This window comes from Microcaecilia unicolor, chromosome 3, assembly GCF_901765095.1.
Source record: "Microcaecilia unicolor chromosome 3, aMicUni1.1, whole genome shotgun sequence".
NCBI classification, from domain to species: Eukaryota; Metazoa; Chordata; class Amphibia; order Gymnophiona; family Siphonopidae; genus Microcaecilia; species Microcaecilia unicolor.
Window position 1 is genome coordinate 214413864 of NC_044033.1, and position 22425 is coordinate 214436288.

Genomic DNA, 22425 nt, shown 5'->3' on the forward strand with positions numbered 1-22425 from the left:
AGTGAGGTAATTAAATTTGCTGATGACACAAAATTTTTCAAAGTCGTTAAATCACGGGAGGATTGTGAAAAATTACAAGAGGACCTTACGAGACTGGGCGTCTAAATGGCAGATGACGTTTAATGTGAGCAAGTGCAAAGCGATGCATGTGGGAAAGAGGAACCCGAATTATAGCTACGTCATGCAAGGTTCCACGTTAGGAGTCACAGACCAAGAAAGGGATCTAGGCGTCGTCATCGATGATACGTTGAAACCTTCTGCTCAGTATGCTGCTGCAGCTAAGAAAGCAAATAGAATGTTAGGTATTATTGGGAAAGGAATGGAAAACAAAAATGAGGATGTTATAATGCCTTTGTATCGCTCCATGGTGCAACCGCACCTCAAATATTGTGTTCAATTCTGGTCGCTGTATCTCAAAAAAGATATAGTAGAATTAGAAAAGGTGCAGAGAAGGGCAACGAAAATGGTAAAGGGGATGGGACGACTTCCCTATGAGGAAAGGCTAGAGTGGCTAGGGCTCTTCAGCTTGGAGAAAAGGCAGCTGAGGGGAGATATGATAGAAGTCTATAAAATAATGAGTGGAGTTGAACGGGTAGATGTGAAGCATCTGTTTACGCTTTCCAAAAATACTAGGACTGGGGGCATGCGATGAAGCTACAATATAGTAAATTTAAAACGAACCGGAGAAGATGTTTCTTCTCTCAACGTGTAATTAAACTCTGGAATTCGTTGCCAGAGAATCTGGTAAAGGCGGTTAGCTTAGTGGAGTTTTAAAAAGGTTTGGATGGCTTCCTAAAGGAAAAGTCCATAGACCGTTATTAAATGGACTTGGGGAAAATCCACTATTTCTGGGATAAGCATTATAAAATGTTTTGTATTTTTTTGGGATCTTGCCAGGTATTTGTGACCTGGTTTGGCCACTGTTGGAAACAGGATGTTGGGCTTGATGGACCCAAATTTGGTCTTTCCCAGTATGGCAATACTTATGTACTTATATTATTATACTGGTTTTAGTTATGTGACTTTTTCATTTTATTGTATATAACTTATATCTTTCTTTCTTGTGTATGTACATTTTTTACTTTATGATATTTGATACTGATTAACATTTTTGAATTTTATTAATATAATTGCATTGTGACCCCAGAAGGAGGTGGTTTTAAAGCCGAAACACGAACATGTCGGGTCCAGTTACTGGTGCTTTGAAAAAAGGACCCTTTGGCTTCATCCCGTTGGCTAATTGTGTTTTCTGCCGTCCTCTACTCTTGCTTTGGACTACACATAGAGGTTTCTACCTGTTTTGTGTTTTTGGCTTTGTCCCGATTTTGGAATGCTTGAAGACATCAATGGAATGCAGCATGTAATCGGAATAAGGAAATAACTGCAATTTTATAAACTTCTATTTCTTTTAATTATTTTTGAATGAATTTGCATCATTTTTTCAGTGATTTTAATTGTATTAAGCTTGATATGCCTTTCATTTGAAGAATGTTATGTTTTCCTTGATTTTGGACACAAAATTTCATCAGGTCATTTTTATCTAAGTAGTGTTTTTTTAGCGCAATTTTAATTATTTATTTTCTCATATTGATTTTTTTTTAATTTATAACCATTTAAATTTTTACAAGCAATAAAACAACTTGCCAGAAATACAGAGAAAGTAATATATAGGAATTATTTCAGTCAGGTAATTCTATTCTCTTCCTTAGACTACTAAATAGGGAGAGAGAAACAAGATAAGGAGATCAATTAAATAGTAAACAGAAAAAAAAAGTGGCATTAACCTGATTATCCCCAGATATTACTCGTCTAATTCATTATTCCACATTGATCATCTGGTTGGCTTCTTCAAGGCCAATATGGTGTATAGTCAAATCATTTCATTGAAAACATACTTATTGTCCAATATTAGTTAGAAATAATACATCTGATTATATTCTTTCTCTTTTAAAAACCAGAAGTTATTTAACAATACATGTACTTAAGTCTCTAATTCAATTCCCACTGATTAAAGTAATCCCAGTTTTCACATTCTCATATTGATTTAATGAAAATATATTTAGTTGCCTCATGCTTTTTGAGGTTTTTTGGGGGGGGGGGTTTTAAATAATGACCCTTAACCTCAGCAGGAAGCATTATAAAAGCACTCTTGTAAGTACACATTGCGGGGCCCTTTTACTAAGCCGTGCAAGCGCCTATGTGCACCCAACGAGCACCAAAATGGAGTTACTGCCTGGCTACCACGTGGCTCTTGCGCTAATTTAATTTTTGGTGCGCGTCCAATACGTGCAACCGAAAAATAATTTTTATTTTCAGACACGCATATCAGACGTGTGCCAAGTGGCATTTGACACACGTAGGTCATTACCGCCCGGTTACTGTGTGAGACTTTACCGCTAGGTCAATGGCTGGCAGTAAGGTCTCAGACCCAAAATTGACGTGAGGCAATTTTCATTTTGCCGCACGTCCATTTTGCACAAAAATTTTAAAAAGGCATTTTTTGCAGCTGCGCTGAAAAATGATTCTGTGCGCACCCAAAACACATGTCTACACTCCCAATTTGACTGCCCCTATCGGACCGACCGTTCACTTGTCTATTAGATTGTAAGCTCTTTGAGCAGGGACTGTCTCTCTTTGTTAAATTGTACAGCGCTGCGTAACCCTAGTAGCGCTCTAGAAATGTTATTTAGTAGTAGTAGTACACTACTGCAGGCCATTTTTCAGCACGCCTTTGTAAAAGGGCCCCTGTTTTGCCCTCACTATCAAGATTGCTGAAATGCTTTGTGAGGCTGCCATCTTCTGGAGAGAGTTGGTAACAAGAATGTGTTTCATGCTGTCATATGGATACAAATGCTTGGGATATTTTATTTTAAGCTGCTTTTTTTAAACTGGTATTTTCACCTTTAACCAAGGTGAAACGTTTTTTTATTTTTTTATTTTTGCTGTACGTGTGCTATGAGTTAGTTGTGATTATGTTCATATTTTGGTATGTATGTATGTATGTATTTATTTATTGGGATTTATTAACCTTTTTTGAGCACACTACCAGAATCCTCATCCACACTCTTATCACCTGTCGCTTAGAGTATTGCAACTTGCTTCTCACAGGTCTCCCACTTAGCCATTTCTCTCCTCTTCAATCTGTTCAAAATTCTGCTGCACGACTAATATTCCGCCAGTGTCGTTATGCTCATATTAGCCCTCTCCTTAAGCCACTTCACTGGCTTCCTATCCGTTTCCGCATACAGTTCAAACTCCTCTTATTGACCTATAAGTGCATTCACTCTGCAGCTCCTCAGTACCTCTCCACTCTCATTTCTCCCTACATTCCTCCCCGGGAACTCCGTTCACTGGGTAAATCTCTCTTATCTGCACCCTTCTCCTCCACTGCTAACTCCAGACTCCGTTCCTTTTATCTTGCTACACCATATGCCTGGAATAGACTTCCTGAACCAGTACGTCAAGCTCCATCTCTGGCCATCTTCAAGTCTAAGCTAAAAGCCCACCTTTTTGATGCTGCTTTTAACTCCTAACCCTTATTCACTTGTTCAGAACCCTTATTTTATCATCCTCACTTTAATATTCCCTTATCTCTTGTTTGTCCTGTTTGTCTGTCCTAATTAGATTGTAAGCTCTGTCGAGCAGGGACTGTCTCTTCATGTTCAAGTGTACAGCGCTACGTACATCTAGTAGCGCTATAGAAACGATAAGTAGTAGTAGTAGTATTAACCGCCTTTATGAAGAGATCCAGCCAAGGAGGTATACTGCAGGTATAGTTTAACATAAAACTTACAATTTTGTTAACAGGGTAGCAATAGTAAAAATGACCAAATATAAACATAAATACAATAAATGAGATAAACTTGAAAACAGCAAATTGAAACCTAATAATAGGACTACCATGAAACAGCATAAAAAATATACACCGCATTGAAAATCAACAGAGATATAATACAATGTCAGCATAGTGTAATAGAATATCTAATAAGCACACAATTAGAACACTCAGATAACATTGCTATGATACTAATGCTTTTCTGCAATACAGCTTACCATATAGCTGAGGGGCCAAGTGCAGATACACAGATGAGGACGAGATGGGTGGTAGAGTCAGTTGGGATAAACAGATGGGTGGCTAAGCTAAAGGTAACTTCTTTGCACAGTTAAACAAGCTATAAGGAGTTGCAGTGGTGTTCCTAGGGGGGGGGGCGGTGGGTGCAGTCCGCCCCGGGTGCACGCCGCTGGGGGGGGGGTGCTGCGCGCGCCTGTCCGTCGTTCGTTCCATGCTCCCTCTGCCCCGGAACAGGTTCCTGTTCCGGGCCAGAGGGAGCATGTAACGAACGACGGGCAGGCGCGCGCGGCACCCCCCCAGCGGCGTGCAGTCGGGCGGGGGGGTTCTTTCGCGGGGGGTGTGTCCTTTCGCCGGGGGGATCACGCTGCATCCGGGGGGGCGCTGCACCCGGGGGGTGGGGTGCATCGGCGATCCGCCCCGGGTGTCAGCCCCCCCTAGGAACGCCACTGAGGATTTGTAATATCGAGTATTGCCAAAATTTGGGTTTCTGCCAGGTACTTGTGACCTGGCTTGGCCACTGTTTGGAAAACAGGATGCTGGACTAGATGGACCACTGGTCTGACCTAGTATGGCTACTCTTATGTTCTTACGTTATGGTCTAAGTTACAGTGTGTGTAGCAAGCTAGTCCAGATACAGAGTGGTGGATGTTTGGTTTTAGTGAAACTCAGCATGCATGACACTTCACACATGCTCAATTTCATTAAAATCGACCATGCGCAATGTGAGAGGAAACAGGGCAGGCAATTTAAGGAGAGCACTGCTAGAGAAACGCTTCAGCTGGCGGGGGTTGTGGACCCCCGCCAGCCAAGGAATGCGGCGTTGTGGCGGGGTGGGGGTGGAGAACTGTGGGGAAGTGGGCCAAAATGTGCCCTCTCACTTTGGGCTCTGGACCCCTACTTTGAGGTCTGGCTACATCCCTGGTTCACATGCTAATCACACATTAACCCATTAGCACTTGACACACCTAGAAACATAGAAACATGACGGCAGATAAAGGCCATATGACCCATCCAGTCTGCCCATCATCTGTAACCCCTAATTCTTCCTGTTCCTAAGCGATCCCACATGCTTATCCCATGTCTTTTTAAATTCTGGAGCAGTCCTAGACTCCACCACCTCCACCGGGAGGCCATTCCATGCCTCCACCACCCTTTCTGTGAAATAATACTTCCTTAGGTTACTCCTAAGCCTATTCCCTCTTAACTTTGTCATATGCCCCCTCATTCCAGAGCTCTCCTTCATTTGAGAAAGGCTCTCTTCCTGTACATAAATGCCCTTGAGATATTTAAACGTTTCTATCATGTCTCCTCTCTCCCTTCTGTCTTCCAGCGTATACACGTTGAGGTTCATAAGCCTGTCCCTATAATTTTTGCATTCAAGACCGCTTACTAATTTCGTAGCCACCCTCTGGACCGACTCCATCCTGTTTATATCTTTCCGTAGGTGCGGTCTCCAGAACTGCACACAGTACTCCAAATGGGGCCTCACTAGAGACTTTTACAACGGCACTATCACCTCCTTTTTCCTGCCGGTCATGCCTCTCTTTATGCACCCAAGCATCCTTCTGGCTTTGACCATCGCTTTTTCTACCTGTATGGAAGCTTTAAGGTCATCAGACACAATCACCCCCAAGTCCCGCTCTTCCTTCATACACTGAATCACTTCACCCCTTTACTGTACTGTTCCCTCAGATTTTTGCGACCCAAGTGCATGATCCTGCATTTTTTGGGATTAAACCTTAGTTGCCAAATATTGGTCCATTCCTCCAACTTCGCTAGGTCCTTGTTCATGTCATTCACACCCTCCAGGGTATCCACCCTGTTGCAGAGTTTAGTATCATCTGCAAGAGACAAACCTTATCAAACAGCCCTTCCACAATATCACTCACAAAGACTTTAAAAAGAGCTGGCTCTAGGACCGATCCCTGCGGTACTCCACTGACGACATCCTTTTTCTTCAGAGCAAGCTCCATTTACCACTACCCTCTGTCTCCTACCATTCAAACAATTTTTAACTCAATCAGTTACTCTAGGTCCCATACCGAGGGCACTCAATTTATTTATCAGTCGCCTGTGCGGAACTGTGTCAAAGGCTTTGCTGAAATCTAAGTATACCACATCAAGCGCCCCTCCCACATCCAACTGTTTGATCACCCAGTCAAAGAAGACAGTCAGATTCGTCTGACACGACCTGCCACTAGTGAAGCCATGCTGCCTCGGGTCTCAGATGCTAAAAACAAGATTTAACTTACATAGACATCACTTGGGATGCCATTGCCAGCCAGGATGCCATGCCTGTGGGGCAACACTTTACAAAAACAAAACACTGTACTAGTGATTTCATAGTAAGAATCCTGAAAGGTAACTTTAAAACAATACAGGAACGTAAGACCTTTGAAGTCAGAATGATTAAATATTTTGACACCCACCAGACAGGACTTAACAGAGATCTGGGCTTTCTAGCCCATTATAAGCCATAAAATTGTAAATTGTAATGCTTTGTTTGTCACTCTCCTGTTTCCATGCATATCCCCCTGTCTCACCCATCCACCTCCATTCCCACCCTGTTAGATTGTCACTGAAATGCTTTGATGTCTAACTTATATATACTGTCATCTACCAAGATTTGCTTATTTCCGATCTGACGAAGAAGGGCAACCTTCGAAAGCTAATCTTGAAATGTACTAAGTTATGTCCAGTAAAAAAGGTATCATCTTATTTTCTTTTTCATGTTTTATTTTGTTTTATTTCTATTGATTACATGTAGTTCAAGAAATCTCACAATCCTCCTCTTTAGAAGCGTTTCCATTAGCTTACTCACCACCGAGGTCAGACTGACAGGTCTGTAATTCCCAACCGCCTCCTTACTTCCACTCTTGTGCAAAGGAACCACATCTGCCCTTCTCCAGTCCACCGGGACCACTCCAGTTTCTAAGGAAGCATTGAAGAGGTCCGTCAGCGGAGCCGACAGAACTTCTCCGAGTTCCATAAGCACCCTCGGGTGTATCCCATCAGGACCCATCGCTCTGTCTACTTTTAGTTTGGCAAGCTCCTCACGAACACAGTCCTCCGTAAACGGGTCTTGGTCTACCATACATCCATCCCCTTTAGCCTTTGTTTTCTGCAGCCCTTCCCCCGGTCTTTCATTCGTGAACACAAAGCTAAAATAATTGTTAAGCAGTTCAGCTTTATCCTTATCATCTTCCACATATTTCTCTCCCTCAGCTTTGAGCCTCACTATGCTATTATGGCACTTCCTCTTGTCGCTTACATACCTGAAAAAGGTCTTATCCCCCAATTTTACCGTATTAGCTATCTTTTCCTCCATTTGCCGCTTCGCTTTCCTGATTGCTTTTCCAGCTTCTCTTTTCTTATTTAGGTATTCTCTCCTGTCTTCATCAGGGGCATAGCCAGACCTCGCCGGGAGGGGGGGCCAGAGCCCGAGGTGGGGGGGGCACTGTTTAGCTGCCCCCCCGAGCCGCCGCCGTCGCCGCAGCCACATTTGACCCCCCCTGTCGGCCTGCCCCACGATCCCCTTGAACTCCCCCTCCTGCCACCAACTCTCCCCCACCATCGCCGCCCGCCCCGCCGCCGCATCTGCTACCTTTTTTGAAGAGAGCGACTTTCTTCCACGCTCCAGTAGCACCTTTCTTCTACGAAGTTCTGGCGATCAGCTGTTTCGACGCAGCGTTGAAACAGCTGATCGCCGGAACTTCGTAGAAGAAAGGCGCTACTGGAGCACGGAAGAAAGTCGCTCTCTTCAAAAAAGGTAGCAGATGCGGCGGCGGGGCGGGCAGCGACGGCGGGGGAGAGTTGGTGGCGGGAGGGGGGTTCAAGGGGATCGTGGGGCAGGGGGCCAGGGCCAAATCTACAGGGGCCCAGGCCCCCTCAGGCCCCACGTACCTACGCCACTGGTCTTCATCTTTCTGAATCATCTTATAACGTGCAAAGGCTAGACTCCTTACCTTTATCTTTTCAGCTACTACATTCGAGTACCAGAGAGGCCTTCTTTTCCTCTTATTTTTATGTAATTTTCTAACATAAAGGTTAGTTGCCTTTAATATAGCTCCTGTCAGTGTTGTCCATTGCTGTTCTACATCCTTCAGCTGTTCCCATCCCGCTGTTCCTTGAGAAATTCCCCCATCTCGGCAAATTTAGTTCCTTTGAAATCCAGGACCTTCAATCTCGAATGAGCCCTCTCTTCTGTTTTAATATTGAACCGTACCATACGATGATCACTAGATGCCAAATGGTCTGCCACCTTGACGACAGAAATGTACTCTCCATTCATAAGCACCAGGTCCAGAACAGCTCCATCCCACATCGGTTCCGTTACCCATTGCTGGAACAATTCTTCCTGTAGGGAATCTAAGATCTCTTTGCTTCTAGACAACCCCGCAGCCAGGACACCCCAATCAACATCCGGCATATTGAAGTCACCTATCAGTAGTACTTCCCCTTTCCTAGCTATCTTGCGGATGTCTTCAATTAAGTCCCTGTCCATTTCATTCGACTGTGAGGGTGGTCTATATATGACTCTGATATAGATACAATTTCCTTTCCCTCTTTCCAGTTTAACCCACAGCGCTTCTTCCATACCCCACATGTCCTGCAGTTCTGTCACTTGGATATCATTCTTAGCATATAATGCCATACCTCCACCCTTTTTTCCTACTCTGTCCTTCCTGAATAGATTATAGCCAGGTATAGCAACATCCCAGTCATGGTTCTCCGTGAACCACGTCTCCGTGACTGCCACTAAATCCGCTTCCATCATTGTAGCCTCAAGATCTAGAAGTTTGTTTCCCATACAGAGAATGTAGTAAAAGCAGTTAGCTTAGCGGGGTTTAAAAAAAGGTTTGGATGACTTCCTAAAGGAAAAGTCCATAGACCATTATTAAAATGGACTTTGGGAAAATCCACTGCTTATTTCTAGGATAAGCAGCATAAAATGTATTGTACTGCTTTGGGATCTTGGCAGGTACTTGTGACCTGGATTGGCCACTTTTGGAAACAGGATACTGGGCTTCATGGACCTTCAGTCTATCCCAGTATGGCAACACTTATGTACTTATGTACCCCCAGTGCTATAAAATAAAATCTATTTTTTAGCATGTGGGAAGCATGCACACAATTACCTCAGGATACCTGAACGAACCCTACAGTAAAGCCTTTTTTGCTGCAGTTAGCATGTGTTAGTTTACCACAAATGACCCCTAGGTTTCTACATTACCATGTTACTTTACAACTTTCTTAAAGGGTACTAATTATTACTTATTATAGATGTATGAGCATAATGTGATCAAAAAATAAAATGGTATAGCCAAAAATCTATTTATTTATTTATTTATTACACTTGTATCCCGCACTTTCCCACTAAAAGCAGGTTCAATGCGGCTTACACAGTAGTAGGTAATACAGAATTTTTAGATATGGTAAGAAACTAAGTATAGCATAGTGATAGTATGAATGGGTAGGTGGAGATAGATGATGGAGAGGGGGTAAGGTGGGAGATAAGGATGGTCAGTGTTGTTGTCTCTTCGGTGTGTGTTAGGTAGATGGATTTATAAGGTTAATCTGGGTCTTTTGGGTAGGCTTGCTTGAATATGTGGGTTTTTAGTGCTTTCCTGAATGGTAGATGGTCATGGATTGCTCGGATAGGTCTAGAGAGTGCATTCCAGAGTTGGCTGCCCAGGAAGGAGAAATTGGATCCAAAATAAGTTTTGTACTTGAAACCTTTACAGTTTGGGTAGTGCAGGTTGAGGTAATGTCGTGAAGATACAGACATGTTTCTTGCTGGGAGGTCAACCAGATTTGTCATATAGTCCGGAGATTCACCGTGTAATATCTTGTGGATTAAAGTGTGGGCTTTGAAGTTAATGCGCTCTTTGATGGGGAGCCAGTGTAATTTTGCATGAAGAGGAGTTGCACTCTCAAAGCGTGATTTGCCAAAGATGAGTCTCGCTGCTGTATTTTGGGCAGTTTGAAGTTTTTTTCAGGATGTGGGCTTTGCAGCCTAAGAAAATACTGTTACAGTAATCAACATGGGTAAGTACCGTGGATTGCACCAAGTTCTGGAATGTTTTCAGGGGTAGATATGGTTTTACGCGTTTCAGTATCCACATCATTGTAAACATTTTCTTTGTGGTGGATGTGGCGTGGTTCTCGAGGGAGAGGTGGTTGTCTAGTGTCACTCCAAGGATTTTCAGGTTGTCAGAAATGGGGACTGTAGTGCCGGAGGTGGTGATATTGGATGGGGGGAGTGCGGAGTGCTGAGATGAGAGGATTAGGCATTGTGTTTTTTCTTTGTTCAATTTCATCCTAAAGGCGTTGGCCCAAGAGGTTAGGATGTTCATATCCATAGATATTCTGTCAGAGATTTCTGTTAGATTTGATTAAAAGGGGATGAATATTGTAACGTCATCAGCATAAATGAAAGGGTTTAGACCATGTCTGAATAGGGCTTTGGCTAGTGGGATCATCATTAGATTGAAGAATATCGGTGATAAGGGGGATCCCTGAGGTACACCGCAGATTGGTGACCAAGGGGGTGAGATATCAGTGGGTGATTTAATTTGGTAGTATCTTGAGGTGATGAATCCTTTTATCTAATTAATAATATTACCGCCGATTCCAAGTTTGTCCAGTAATTTGGTTATTATGTTGTGATCTACCATGTCAAATGCACTGGATAGATCGAATTGTAGAAGGAGGATGTTGTTTCCAAATGCATTTTTTTCTTGTTTGAATTTGGATATTAGGGTGAGTAGGACAGTTTCAGTGTATGAGCATAATGTGATCAAAAAATAAAATGGTATAGCCAAAAATCTAATAAATTATTTATTGCTATCAAACCTTTGTCTGGTAATCAATAGAAATAAAACTATATAAAACATGGAAAAGAAAATAAGATGATACCTTTTTTATTTGACATAATACACTTCTTGATTAGCTTTCAAAGGTTGCCCTTCTTGTCAGATCGGAAATAAGCAAATGTGGTAGATGACAGTATATATAAGTGAAACATCAAAGCATTTCAGTGACAGTCTAACAGGGTGGGGGTGGATATGTGAGAGGAGGGTGACAAACAGAGCAATACAACTTTATGGTTTATAATGGGCTAGAGAACCCAGATCCTTGTTAAGTCCTATCTGTTGGGTGTCAAAATACTCAATCATTCTGACTTCAAAGGTCTTACGCTCCTGTATTGTTTTAAAGTTACCTTTCAGGATTCTTACTATGAAATCACTGGTACAGTGTTCTGGTTTTGTAAAGTCCTGCCCCACAGGGGTGGAATCCTGGTTGGTACTGGCATTCTTCATGTGATGTCTATGTAAATTAAATCTTGTCTTTAGCATCTGGCTTGTTTCTCCAATATAGCACCCTTCGTTACATTTTTTACACTGAATGATGTATACCACATTGGAAGATGAGCAAGTAAAGGATTAATTTATGTTGAATATTTTTCCTTTGTGAATGACTGTGGGGTCCTGTGAAATGTTTTGGCATAGCTTGCAGCTAGATATATTGCAAGGATATGTGTCATTCTCTTCTTTTTGAGTCTGTGTTGGCAGTTTACTTCTGATTAGCTTGTGTTTTAAGTTGGGTGGCTGTCGGAAAGCAAGCACTGGTGGGGATGGGAATATCTCTTTCAGTAATTCATCCACCTGGAGTAGAGGCTGAAGATCTTTTATGATTTTTCTTAATTTTTCCAGCTCTGGGTTTTCTGTCACTATAAGGGGGATTCTGTCTGTGGCTTTCTTTTCTTTCTACTGTAGCAGATTTTCCCTGGGTGTTTTGAGGGAGGAGGCAATATTTTTGGAGATTATTTTGGGGTTGTAGCCTTTCCGTTTGAAGGATGCAGTCAAGATTTCAAAGTGTCTGTCTCTGTCCCTTGGGTCAGAGCAGGTAAGGTGGTATCTTGTGGCTTGGCTATAAATAATGGATCTCTTTGTATGTGAGGGGTGGAAGCTGGAGTTCTGGAGGTAGCTGCATCTGTCTGTGGGTTTCTTGTATATAGATGTTTGTATATAGCCATGGCTGATTGAGACCGTGGTGTCCAAAAAATTGACTTTTTCTGGGGAGTAGTCAATTTTGAATCTGATTGTAGGATGGTAGATGATAGTATATATAAGTGAAACATCAAAGCATTTCAGTGACAGTCTAACAGGGTGGGGGTGGATAGGAAGAAATATCTGGGCTCAGAGGGAATTCTGAAACCCCTCGTGCACAAAACAAACAGCTTCATACAAGACACCACAGACTTTCTGAATAAATTGAAAAATATCAAGCAATAACCACCAAACACTCTTCTGGTCACGATGGATGTAGAATCACTATACAGCAACATTCCCCATGCGGATGGCATAGCTGCATGGGGGAGACTCCTAAAAACATCCACACTGGACCATGAATACTCACCAGAAACTATTACAAAATTAATCAAATTTATTTTAACTCATAACTATTGAAGGAATAGTAAAATTGTTTCAGAGTTTCTTCCCCCTCCGTTCAAATCATAAAAATGTCATCGATGTACCGGTAGTATTTTAGAGGTTTGGTCTGGTATGCAGTGGCGTACCAAGGGGGGGGGGGCGGTGGGGGCGGTCCGCCCCGGGTGCACGCCGCTGGGGGGTGCTGCGGCGCACGCCTGCTGCGAGAATTCGCTAACTTCTCTCGTTGGCTGCAGCTTCCTCTGCCCCGGAACAGGTTACTTCCTGTTCCGGGGCAGAGGGAGCTGCAGCGAACGAGCGAAGTTAGTAAACTCGCAGCAGGCGCGCGCTGCGGCACCCTCCCCAGCGGCATGCACCCGGGGGGTGTTTCGCAGGGGGGTCTTTCGCCGGGGGGGGTCCGCGCTGCATCGGGGGGGTGCTGCACCCGGGGGACGGGGCGCCGCCCCGGGTGTCCGCCCCCCTAGGAACGCCACTGCTGGTATGTATTCAGAAATGTCTCTTCCAGTTCAGCCATAAAAAGGTTGGCATATTGGGGTGCTGTCCTGGTGCCCATTGCAGTGCCCATTATTTGTAGATAGATATCATTGTTAAAGCGGAAGTAGTTATGAGTTAAAATAAATTTGATTAATTTTGTAATAGTTTCTGGTGAGTATTCATGGTCCAGTGTGGATGTTTTTAGGATTCTCCCCCATGCAGCTATGCCATCCGCATGGAGAATGTTGCTGTATAGTGATTCTACATCCATCGTGACCAGAAGAGTGTTTGGTGGTTATTTCTTGATATTTTTCAATTTATTCAGAAAGTCTGTGGTGTCTTGTATGAAGCTGTTTGTTTTGTGCACGAGGGGTTTCAGAATTCCCTCTATGAGCCCAGATATTTCTTCCTATCCACCCCCACCCTGTTAGACTGTCACTGAAATGCTTTGATGTTTCACTTATATATACTGTCATCTACCACATTTGCTTATTTCCGATCTGACGAAGAAAGGCAACCTTCAAAAGCTAATCAAGAAATGTATTAAATTATGTCCAATAAAAAAGGTATCATCTTATTTTCTTTTCCATGTTTTATTTTGTTTTATTTCTATTGATTACCTTTAAAAGTGGACTAACACGGCTACCTCACCTCTCTACTCAAACCTTTGTCTGAAATCATTCAAAAGTACATGTAAGCAAAGATAGTAACATAGTAAATGTCGGCAGATAAAGACCTGTATGGTCCATCCAGTCTGCCCAACAAGATAAACTCATTTACATGGTATGTGACACTTTATATGTATACCCGAGTTCGATTTGTCCTTGCCTTTCTCAGGGCACAGACCGTAAAAGTCTACCCAGCAGTGTTCTTGTACTAAGCTCTGGAGCTAATGTCAAAGCCCCTTAAAATTTACACTCCAGCCCATCCCTATCTATTGAGTCACAATCAAGGCATAGACCGTAGAAGTCTGGCCAACTCCTGTTTTGTTTCCCAATTTCCGGCTTCGCCACCCAATCTCCGCGGAACCATTCCTTCTAAACAGGATTCCTTTGTGTTTAACTCCCTCCTCACACAAACCACCACAGTTATAAACACAAGGCATGCAAAAAACCAGGAACCAGCGATTTTGAATGTCAAATGGGCAAATGTGCATTGCGTTTCAAGCTGGGTCTCACAAATCCCCACTATTTGTTTTATTTATTTATTAGGATTTATTTACTGCCTTTTTGAAAGAATTCACTGAAGGCAGTGTACAGTAAGAATAAATCAAACATGAGCCCTAGATAATTACAGCAGTAAAAATATTCAAGTAACAATACAAAGCCTGTAAGTCCTCATCAACAGTTTAGCAAGTTCTTCACCCAGACATATTCGTGTGGATCCTTAAAAAGAGTTAAAACATCAAAAGCAAATGGCCAGACTCTGCTCTTTTCTATTTGTGTCAGGCTTTCAAGGAGAATCCGGACTTGTGAGCCCTTGGACCACTGCCAAGGAGCGGCAGTGGCAGGCAAAACCACCCCCAAACCAGAGACAAGGCAGAACTCTGATGGGCTGATAGAAACAGGACTGGAACTGCTGGACTGGAGTTGCAGCTGAGGCAAACAAGGTGGAACAGGCAGGGCAGGAACAGATAGACTTCACCTGCACTTGACCACCATTCCCCCGGGGTTGAGCCCTCAGATGCAGGTGGCCGGCAGGACTTACAGGACACAGTGGGTGAAAACAAGCTAGGCCAAACAGACACTGAGGGTCAGAGGGAAAAGAAACAAACATGGGAGACAGGGCAGGAAATTGGGCTAGAACTCACAGACAAACAATACACCACAAGACAGAAAGTGGACAGGCTAAAGGAGCAGGACTGAAAGCTGCAAGCAGCCACTGAGAAGGGTACAAAGACAGGTAACAGCAAAGACTGGAATCTGCCAAGCAGCCACTAGGGAAAAAACACAGACAGGCAACAGAGCAAGAATTAAAAGCTGCCAAGCAGCCACTAAGACAGGAACTAGCAATAAATGCTAAGCACCTACACACAGACTAACCAAGGACCAGACAAAGAAATACAAACAAGAAACAAGACTAGGAAACAAGGAATAAAGTACAAGCTAAACTACACAAAGACTAGACTAGAACTAGGCAAGGATAACAGACTAGGCAGAAGTGCAACAGAGCACACCAACATACCCAGAGACCTTAGGCGATGCAAAGGCAAACTCAGAAGGTTTCCAGGTGGTTAATAAGCCCATCAACAGCTGAAGCTCAGCTGCAGGAATCACGAGGCAGCTACGGATGAGGCTAGCTGCCAAACTTCAAGTCTGGAGGGCTAAAATATCAGGACCAGCCCAAAAAGAGAGTCTGGAAAGTCTATGGTAGCCACTGGTTCTGGCCACTAGAGGGTGAGAGGAGCACAAACCAAGAAAAGGTCACAATCATGACAATTTGAGTAAAGTCTGAGCAATTCCTTTATAGATGCCAACCCTGTAGATGCAGTGCAATGCCCCCAAGACAGAGCAAGTTCCATCATTGAAATACCTCCAAGATAGAGCAAGTTCCATCAGTGAAATACCCCCAAGATAGAGCAAATTCCATCAGTGAAATACCCCCAAGATAGAGCAAGTTCCATCAGTGAAATACCCCCAAGATAGAGCAAGTTCCATCAGTGAAATACCCTCAAGACAGAGCAAGTTCCATCAATGCAATGCCCCCAAGATAGAGCAAGTTCCATCAGTGAAATACCCTCAAGACAGAGCAAGTTCCATGAATGCAATGCCCCCAAGATAGAGCAAGTTCCATCAGTGAAATACCCTCAAGATAGAGCAAGTTCCATCAGTGAAATACCCTCAAGATAGAGCAAATTCCATCAGTGAAATACCCTCAAGATAGAGCAAGTTCCATCAGTGAAATACCCTCAAGATAGAGCAAGTTCCATCAGTGAAATACCATCAAGATAGAGCAAGTTCCACCAATGAAATACTCCCAAGATAGAGCAAGTTCCATCAGTGAAATACCCCCAAGACAGAGCAAGTTCCACCAGTGCAATGCCCCCAAGACACAGCAAGTTCCATCACTGTGTCCAAGGAGGGGTAATCTGTGTCGAGTCTGGTACCCTCCATCAGTGAAATACCCCCAAGATAGAGCAAATTCCATCAGTGAAATACCCCCAAGATAGAGCAAGTTCCATCAGTGAAATACCCCCAAGATAGAGCAAGTTCCATCAGTGAAATACCCTCAAGACAGAGCAAGTTCCATCAATGCAATGCCCCCAAGATAGAGCAAGTTCCATCAGTGAAATACCCTCAAGACAGAGCAAGTTCCATGAATGCAATGCCCCCAAGATAGAGCAAGTTCCATCAGTGAAATACCCCCAAGATAGAGCAAGTTCCATCAATGCAATGCCCCCAAGATAGAGCAAATTCCATCAGTGAAATACCCTCAAGATAGAGCAAGTTCCATCAGTGAAATACCCTCAAGATAGAGCAAGTTCCATCAGTGAAATACCATCAAGATAGAGCAAGTTCCACCAATGAAATACTCCCAAGATAGAGCAAGTTCCACCAGTGCAATGCCCCCAAGACACAGCAAGTTCCATCACTGTGTCCAAGGAGGGGTAATCTGTGTCGAGTCTGGTACCCTCCAATTGTTTTGAAAAGGTATCTTCTGTGCGTTCTTATAACTAAATTCTTTTAGGAATCCTACCATTCCTGTTTCCACAGTGCCAATACTGATAGAACAGCAGATATATGCTATCAAGGGTTATTACAAGGCTCATATTCTAGTATATGAAAACTGCCCAGATTTGAGGTGTTGATACTGGATGCCCAACTTCCATTTCTTCCCCTAGGTGTGAAATATTATCCTTGGGTTCTGCCTCTGGGTCGCATCTGAATGTGGTTAGACACCAGCTGATGCAAACTACCAACTGGTGGGGCAACTAACAGCTCCTTGGCAAAGCTCAGGTCCTGTTTTAGATTTCCCAGTTCCAATTAAGCTTGAAATTTTTGGCCATGAATGATATGATAATTGGATGGATGGCAAGAAATCTAGACAGACAAATGGACAGAAAAACAGATAGAGATAAGAATCCTGTAGGCAGGCGAACAGATGGAGGGATGGACAGAGAGATGCAAGACCACAGTACTGCTTACCTAAGCTGATGCACAGAATGGCTAAAAATGCTGCAATGATGAAAGTCTTCATGGTTGCAAACCCTTTAAAAAACCACAACAGCAAGAACAAAAGAAAGCCCTTGAAACTCTGAGATCCGATGGCTGCCCCTTCCTGCAATCCCTGGTACTGTGGTGCCCCTGTTGCTCCCCAGGCTTGCGGTGCAGTCTTATATACCGCACTGCATAGTGGCAAACGATAGGGAGGGTCCCTCGGACCAGTGAGAGCCAGATACGCTAAAGCCTATAATTTTCCTACAATGAAGTTATTAACATCTTCAGGTTCTGGGCAGGCAAATAATTAAATTGCCATGCATAGACATGCACTGTGAGAACAGCCTAGGAGCAAGGGCCAATTTGCATGGTGAAAAAGGTATGTACACCGTTCTACCGTGGAACAGGTGCCTCACAGGAAACAGCATTGCAAGCTTCTCTTTTCTGATCTAGACAATCTCTGCAAAATTGGGCTTTGTATGTCCTCTTTTTTTTGTTTGTTTTATTTTTCATTTTAAGAGGGATAGTTGTCAAGCTGTCTTAGGGCACTAACCTGCGTTATTTTCCCCGTAACGCATGTTAAAGGGTAGTAATTCTAATTGTGGTTACCCCGTATTAGATAGTCATGAGATGTAAAACATATTCGATTTGGTTCGGCCCCGAATACGAATAATCTGGGGCTCTACTGTACTAAATCCTACTGAAATAAACACTTAATCTCTGATTTCACATTGCTTCTTTTAATATTTCTTATCTTAAAACTCAATGCTGTTATTTGTATTTAGAATTCTTGTTCGGCCAAATAATATTTTTCGTCATTTGTATTCAGCCAAATAGTAAAGTATGCTATTTGGTACAGCTCAAAAAAACATGCAAATGTATGTAAAGCAGCTCATTACTATGAAAATACTATATCATGGCTTGTAGTGTCAAACTGTGACACACAGATAAACCTTGGGGGTTATTATACTACCTAAAAGCATTGGGCCACCAAACCACAGCATGATGCTCCTGGGCTGTCTCTTAAATAGACTGACACCCATTGTTAAAAGCAGTGTCTCTAGAGCACACCCCGAGGCAGAAAGCTCCTCTTGAGCTCCACCCTGATCAAGCCTCCCTTTGTGCCATCTCTAACTAGAATCCCCAACCCTAAGGGTCCCTTTAGTGGCTGACCCCACCCCCACCCAAGTTGCTCCTGTCCTCACCAGCCCCTTCTTCCAAAACTTTGATCTCTATTGGTGTGATCCCTTGTAGAAGTACAGTGAGACTACCACTAGGGTGCAATTTTGGAAGATGTGAGAATGATTGGGAAGTGTGGTTGGGGATGGTATATGAGCAAGTGGGGTTCTGTCACTAAGGGGGCCCTTAGGACTCAATGGTTCTAGTTGGCGGAGTGCTCCAGCCACTGCTTTTAATGATGGGCGCCGGTGCCTTTGAGAGACAGCTCAAAAGCATTGGGCTTTGACTTGGCAGCCTAATGCTCCCAGGCAGTACAATAACCATAGGCGTCCAGTATAAGAGGCTTAGCCTCCCCAGCCCAATGGTCGACTTCCGGGTGTTGCGCCCGCCCTACCCGCCCCCCTCGTGCGTGCGGTTTAATTGTTTTAGTTCTGTGGCAGCGACGTCATTGACGTCGCTTCCACGGAGAATACGGAGGTCAGCTCCGCCCTCTTGGCAGAGACGCGACGTCATTGACGTCACCACGGAGGTAAGCTCCACCCCCTTTAGCCTCCCCAAAACAGTTGGCTACCGACCGTCTATGACAATAACGCTGCTTGCGAGGTGGCTCAGGAGCAGAGTTATTGTTTTACCATGGGAATCAGTTTCCCTCATGGAACTGGGTAACTTAGCAGCTCTCCAACTCTAACCATTAAGTCACGCCACTCAATATATGTGCTTACTTACAAGCCGATTCTCAAAACCTACCGCCGGTGGTAAGACCAACTAATGCGGAAATAGTGCAGATATAAATCTGCGTGGAATGCTCAGAGGGCTTTAGCGCAGGAAACAACGTGTGTGATAGTGATGGCAGCAAATTGTATTTAAATGTAGTCAAATGCATGCTAATGACATTGTTTGCTATTCCCTCCCAATGCTCAGAGAACATCGCAAAACAAACCCCGTTCTTACTGCTGGAAAAATAACACCAGCTCGGAACTGACGGTGGAAGGTTTAAAGAGAGGATTTCTTTTGATTTCCACTTTAAAATTTGCTGGTTTTGATTTCTTTTGGAAGTGGATTAAATAGAAATAAAACGAAGCATAGAAAAGAAAATAAGATGATACCTTTTTTATTGGACTAACAATACATTTTTGATCAGCTTTCGAAAGTAACCCTTCTTCTTCAGATCAGAAATAAGCAAGTGTTGATAAATAACAGTATATATAAGTGAAACATCAAAGCATTTCAATGACAGTCTCACAGGAAGAGGGTGGGGTGGGTAAGGTGAGAAACATGGGAGCTGGGTGGGTGAGTGAGAGACAGGGAGAGATGGATGGTAGATAAGAAGGTGGCAAAGTTATAGAATTTTATGGTTTATAACGGGCTAGAAAACCCAGATCTTTGTTAAGTCCTGTCTGGTTGGGTGTCAAAATATTTAATCATTCTGACTTCAAAGGTCTTACATTCCTGGATTGTCTTAAAGTTTCCTTTTAGTATTCTCACCATAAAATCATTGATATAGTGTTCTGGTTTTGTAAAGTGATGTCACACAGAGGTGACATCCTGGTTGGCACTGGCATTTTTCATATGATGTCTATGTAGGTTAAATCTCGTGTTTAGCATCTGGCTTGTTTCTCCAATATAGCACTCTTCCTCGCACTTTTTACATTGAATAATATATAATACTAGTAAAAAAAGGCCCGTTTCTGACACAAATGAAACGGGCGCTAGCAAGGTTTTCCTGGGAGTGTGTATGTTTCATAGAGTGTGTGTGAGAGTGTCTGTGTGAGTGAGAGTGTGTCTGTTTCAGAGTATGTGTGTGTGACTGAGAGTGTGTGCGAGTGCGTATGTGAGGCACAGTGAGTGAGAGAGTGTTTCACACAGATACAGTGTTTGAGAGACTGTGTGTGTGAGACAGAGTGTGAGAGAGTATGTGTACGATACACATACTGTCTGTGAGATCGAGTGTATGAGATTGAGAGTGTTTGAGAGTGACTGTGTGACAGAGAGAGTGAATGTGATACAGTGTGAGACATAGCGTGTGTTGTAGAGAGTGTATGAGAGTGAGAGAGACACTGACTGTGAGTGAGTGAGAGAGAGAGATTGTGTGAGTGACAGAGATACCTCGCCCCTGCCTCTCTGTGTTGGGTAGACCCGCTCCCCCTGCCTCTTCCGCTGTGTGGTCGCAGGACCCCTCCCCCGTGCTGTGTGGTGTGTCTCCTGCCTTTCTCACAGGTCTCCCTCCACCCCTCCTGTCAGGTGTCTTGATCCGCCCTTCGTCTTTGCTCTCAGGACCCCCTCCCCCCCCATCTGTGGTGTGAAGAGCCGTTGTGGACCTCATCCTCCCTATGCCCCCTCCCTCTCATGTTTATTTTCCCCCTCCTGTGTGATGTGAGGACCCCCTCCCCTGTGGCCTGAGGACCCCTTACGCCTCTGTAGTCTGAGGTCCGACCCCTGCCGCCACGCCCCTGCCGAAGTCGCAACCGCTGATCTCCCCCCCCCCCCCCCCGACAGGGTGCCATCGCGCCTCCCCCCTCTTCTTTCTTTCCATGCAGCTTCTCCCCTCTCACCTCCATCCAGCATGTCCCCTTTCTCTCTCTCTCCCTTACACCAACATCTTCCTTCGCTCTCCACCTTCTGTCCAGTCACAAACTGAACAGCTCAAGGGCACAGTGGGGCAAGAGCTGAGGCGGTAGAGACGTACGTCCTGTCGAGGTATTATTGTAGTGAAATATGGGGTTTCACAGTGCCGAGGCCTTATAGTATGCTCCGCATGAGGTGGCACTGGTCTGTACCATCCTTCTGTCTCTCAGCAACTGGGCCCTGTCGCCTCTCTCGCGATCCTACCTGACTCCACGCTGCCCTGCAGACACTCGGCTCCTGGCACTCTCCATCTGCCGTTGCTAAGCACTTGGCTGCTCGCTCTTCTGTGTCCCAAAGGCCGCCGCATTCAAAGTGAAGGCAACCACAGATACAGTCCCGTTTGAATCCTACCAACCGCACCCTGCAGCAACAGCACACGCCATTGGCCAGGAGCGGAGCCATGAAGCGTCAAAGGCGATTGGCTACTGCACGAACAGAGCGTTTGTGTATGAGGGTTTCTAGGCTATTACTGAACCCCTCCTCGTTACAGTGAGGTGAGCATCCTTGAAAGAAGAGAGTGGGGGATTTTTTCATGTTGGATCATGAATGGGCGGGCCAGCAAGGAGGGTGAGGGAAGATGGGATGAAAGTTCCTGCACGCCACGGGGGAAGGGATGATGGGGACCGGAATCGCTGTGCTGCTGCTGGGCGGACCTGACCCCAAATTGGGTGGGCCCAGGCCCACCCGGAGCCGCACGTGGCTACGCCCCTGGGACTCATGCGGCTAGTGGGGGGAGGGGGAGTCTATGTTTGGCGGCTCCCTGATACTTACTCCGGTGCAGTGACAGCTGATGTCGAGACAGTGGGAGGAGTAGGGAAACACGCAGAGTGTGTTTCCCTACTCCTCCCCTTTGGTTTGGAATCAGCTGTCACAGACGTCAGTGCATTGTAATCTGTGTAGGAGACGACATGTACGTTGTGAAGCTGACTGTGGGTGGGCACGACGTCACCGCGTTTTCACGCGAGGGCGGGGCACTTTAAAAGTGGCTACAGAGCTTCGAACTTACGAACCCTGAAGCCACAAAGTGTGCCTTAGAACGTTGAGGGTGCGTTTTATGTACAGATGGGGCGTGGCTGAGGGCGGAGCTATGAGTGAGGGTGAGTGTTCCTGATACCGTAGCCTACCAAGAGTCCTACCAAGAGTGCAGGAGTTCAGTGCTTTACTGCCACGGAGTGAGCTTCAGAACGTTCGAGGTGGGTTTTATTTATATAGATACCACATTGGGAGATTAGCATTTATGTTGAATATTTTTCCTTTGTGAATGACTGTGGGGTCCTGTGAAATGTGTTGGTATAGTTTGCAGCTGGATATATTGCAAGGATGTGTGCCACTCTCTTCTTTTTGAGTTCCTATCAGGAGCTTGCTTTTCACTAGTTTGTGTTTTAAGTTGGATAGCTGTCGGAATTTGGAAGAAAGCCTGTGGAAGCCTGTAAGCGCCGGTACTGAAAAAGAAATATGCGTGAGG

The 22425-nt window shown here is 44.4% G+C and overlaps 1 protein-coding gene across 1 annotated transcript in view; it reads right to left on the reverse strand.

The window, feature by feature from the left end:
* LOC115464960 (long neurotoxin 1-like) overlaps positions 1–17328 on the reverse strand; it is a 28579-nt gene extending 11251 nt beyond the window's left edge. Inside the window, exon 1 of the mRNA XM_030195353.1 lies at positions 17145–17328. Coding sequence (XP_030051213.1) covers positions 17145–17196 — 52 coding nt within the window. The 5' untranslated portion in view covers positions 17197–17328. The remainder of the gene's footprint in view (positions 1–17144) is intronic.
* Positions 17329–22425: the final 5097 nt, after the last annotated feature.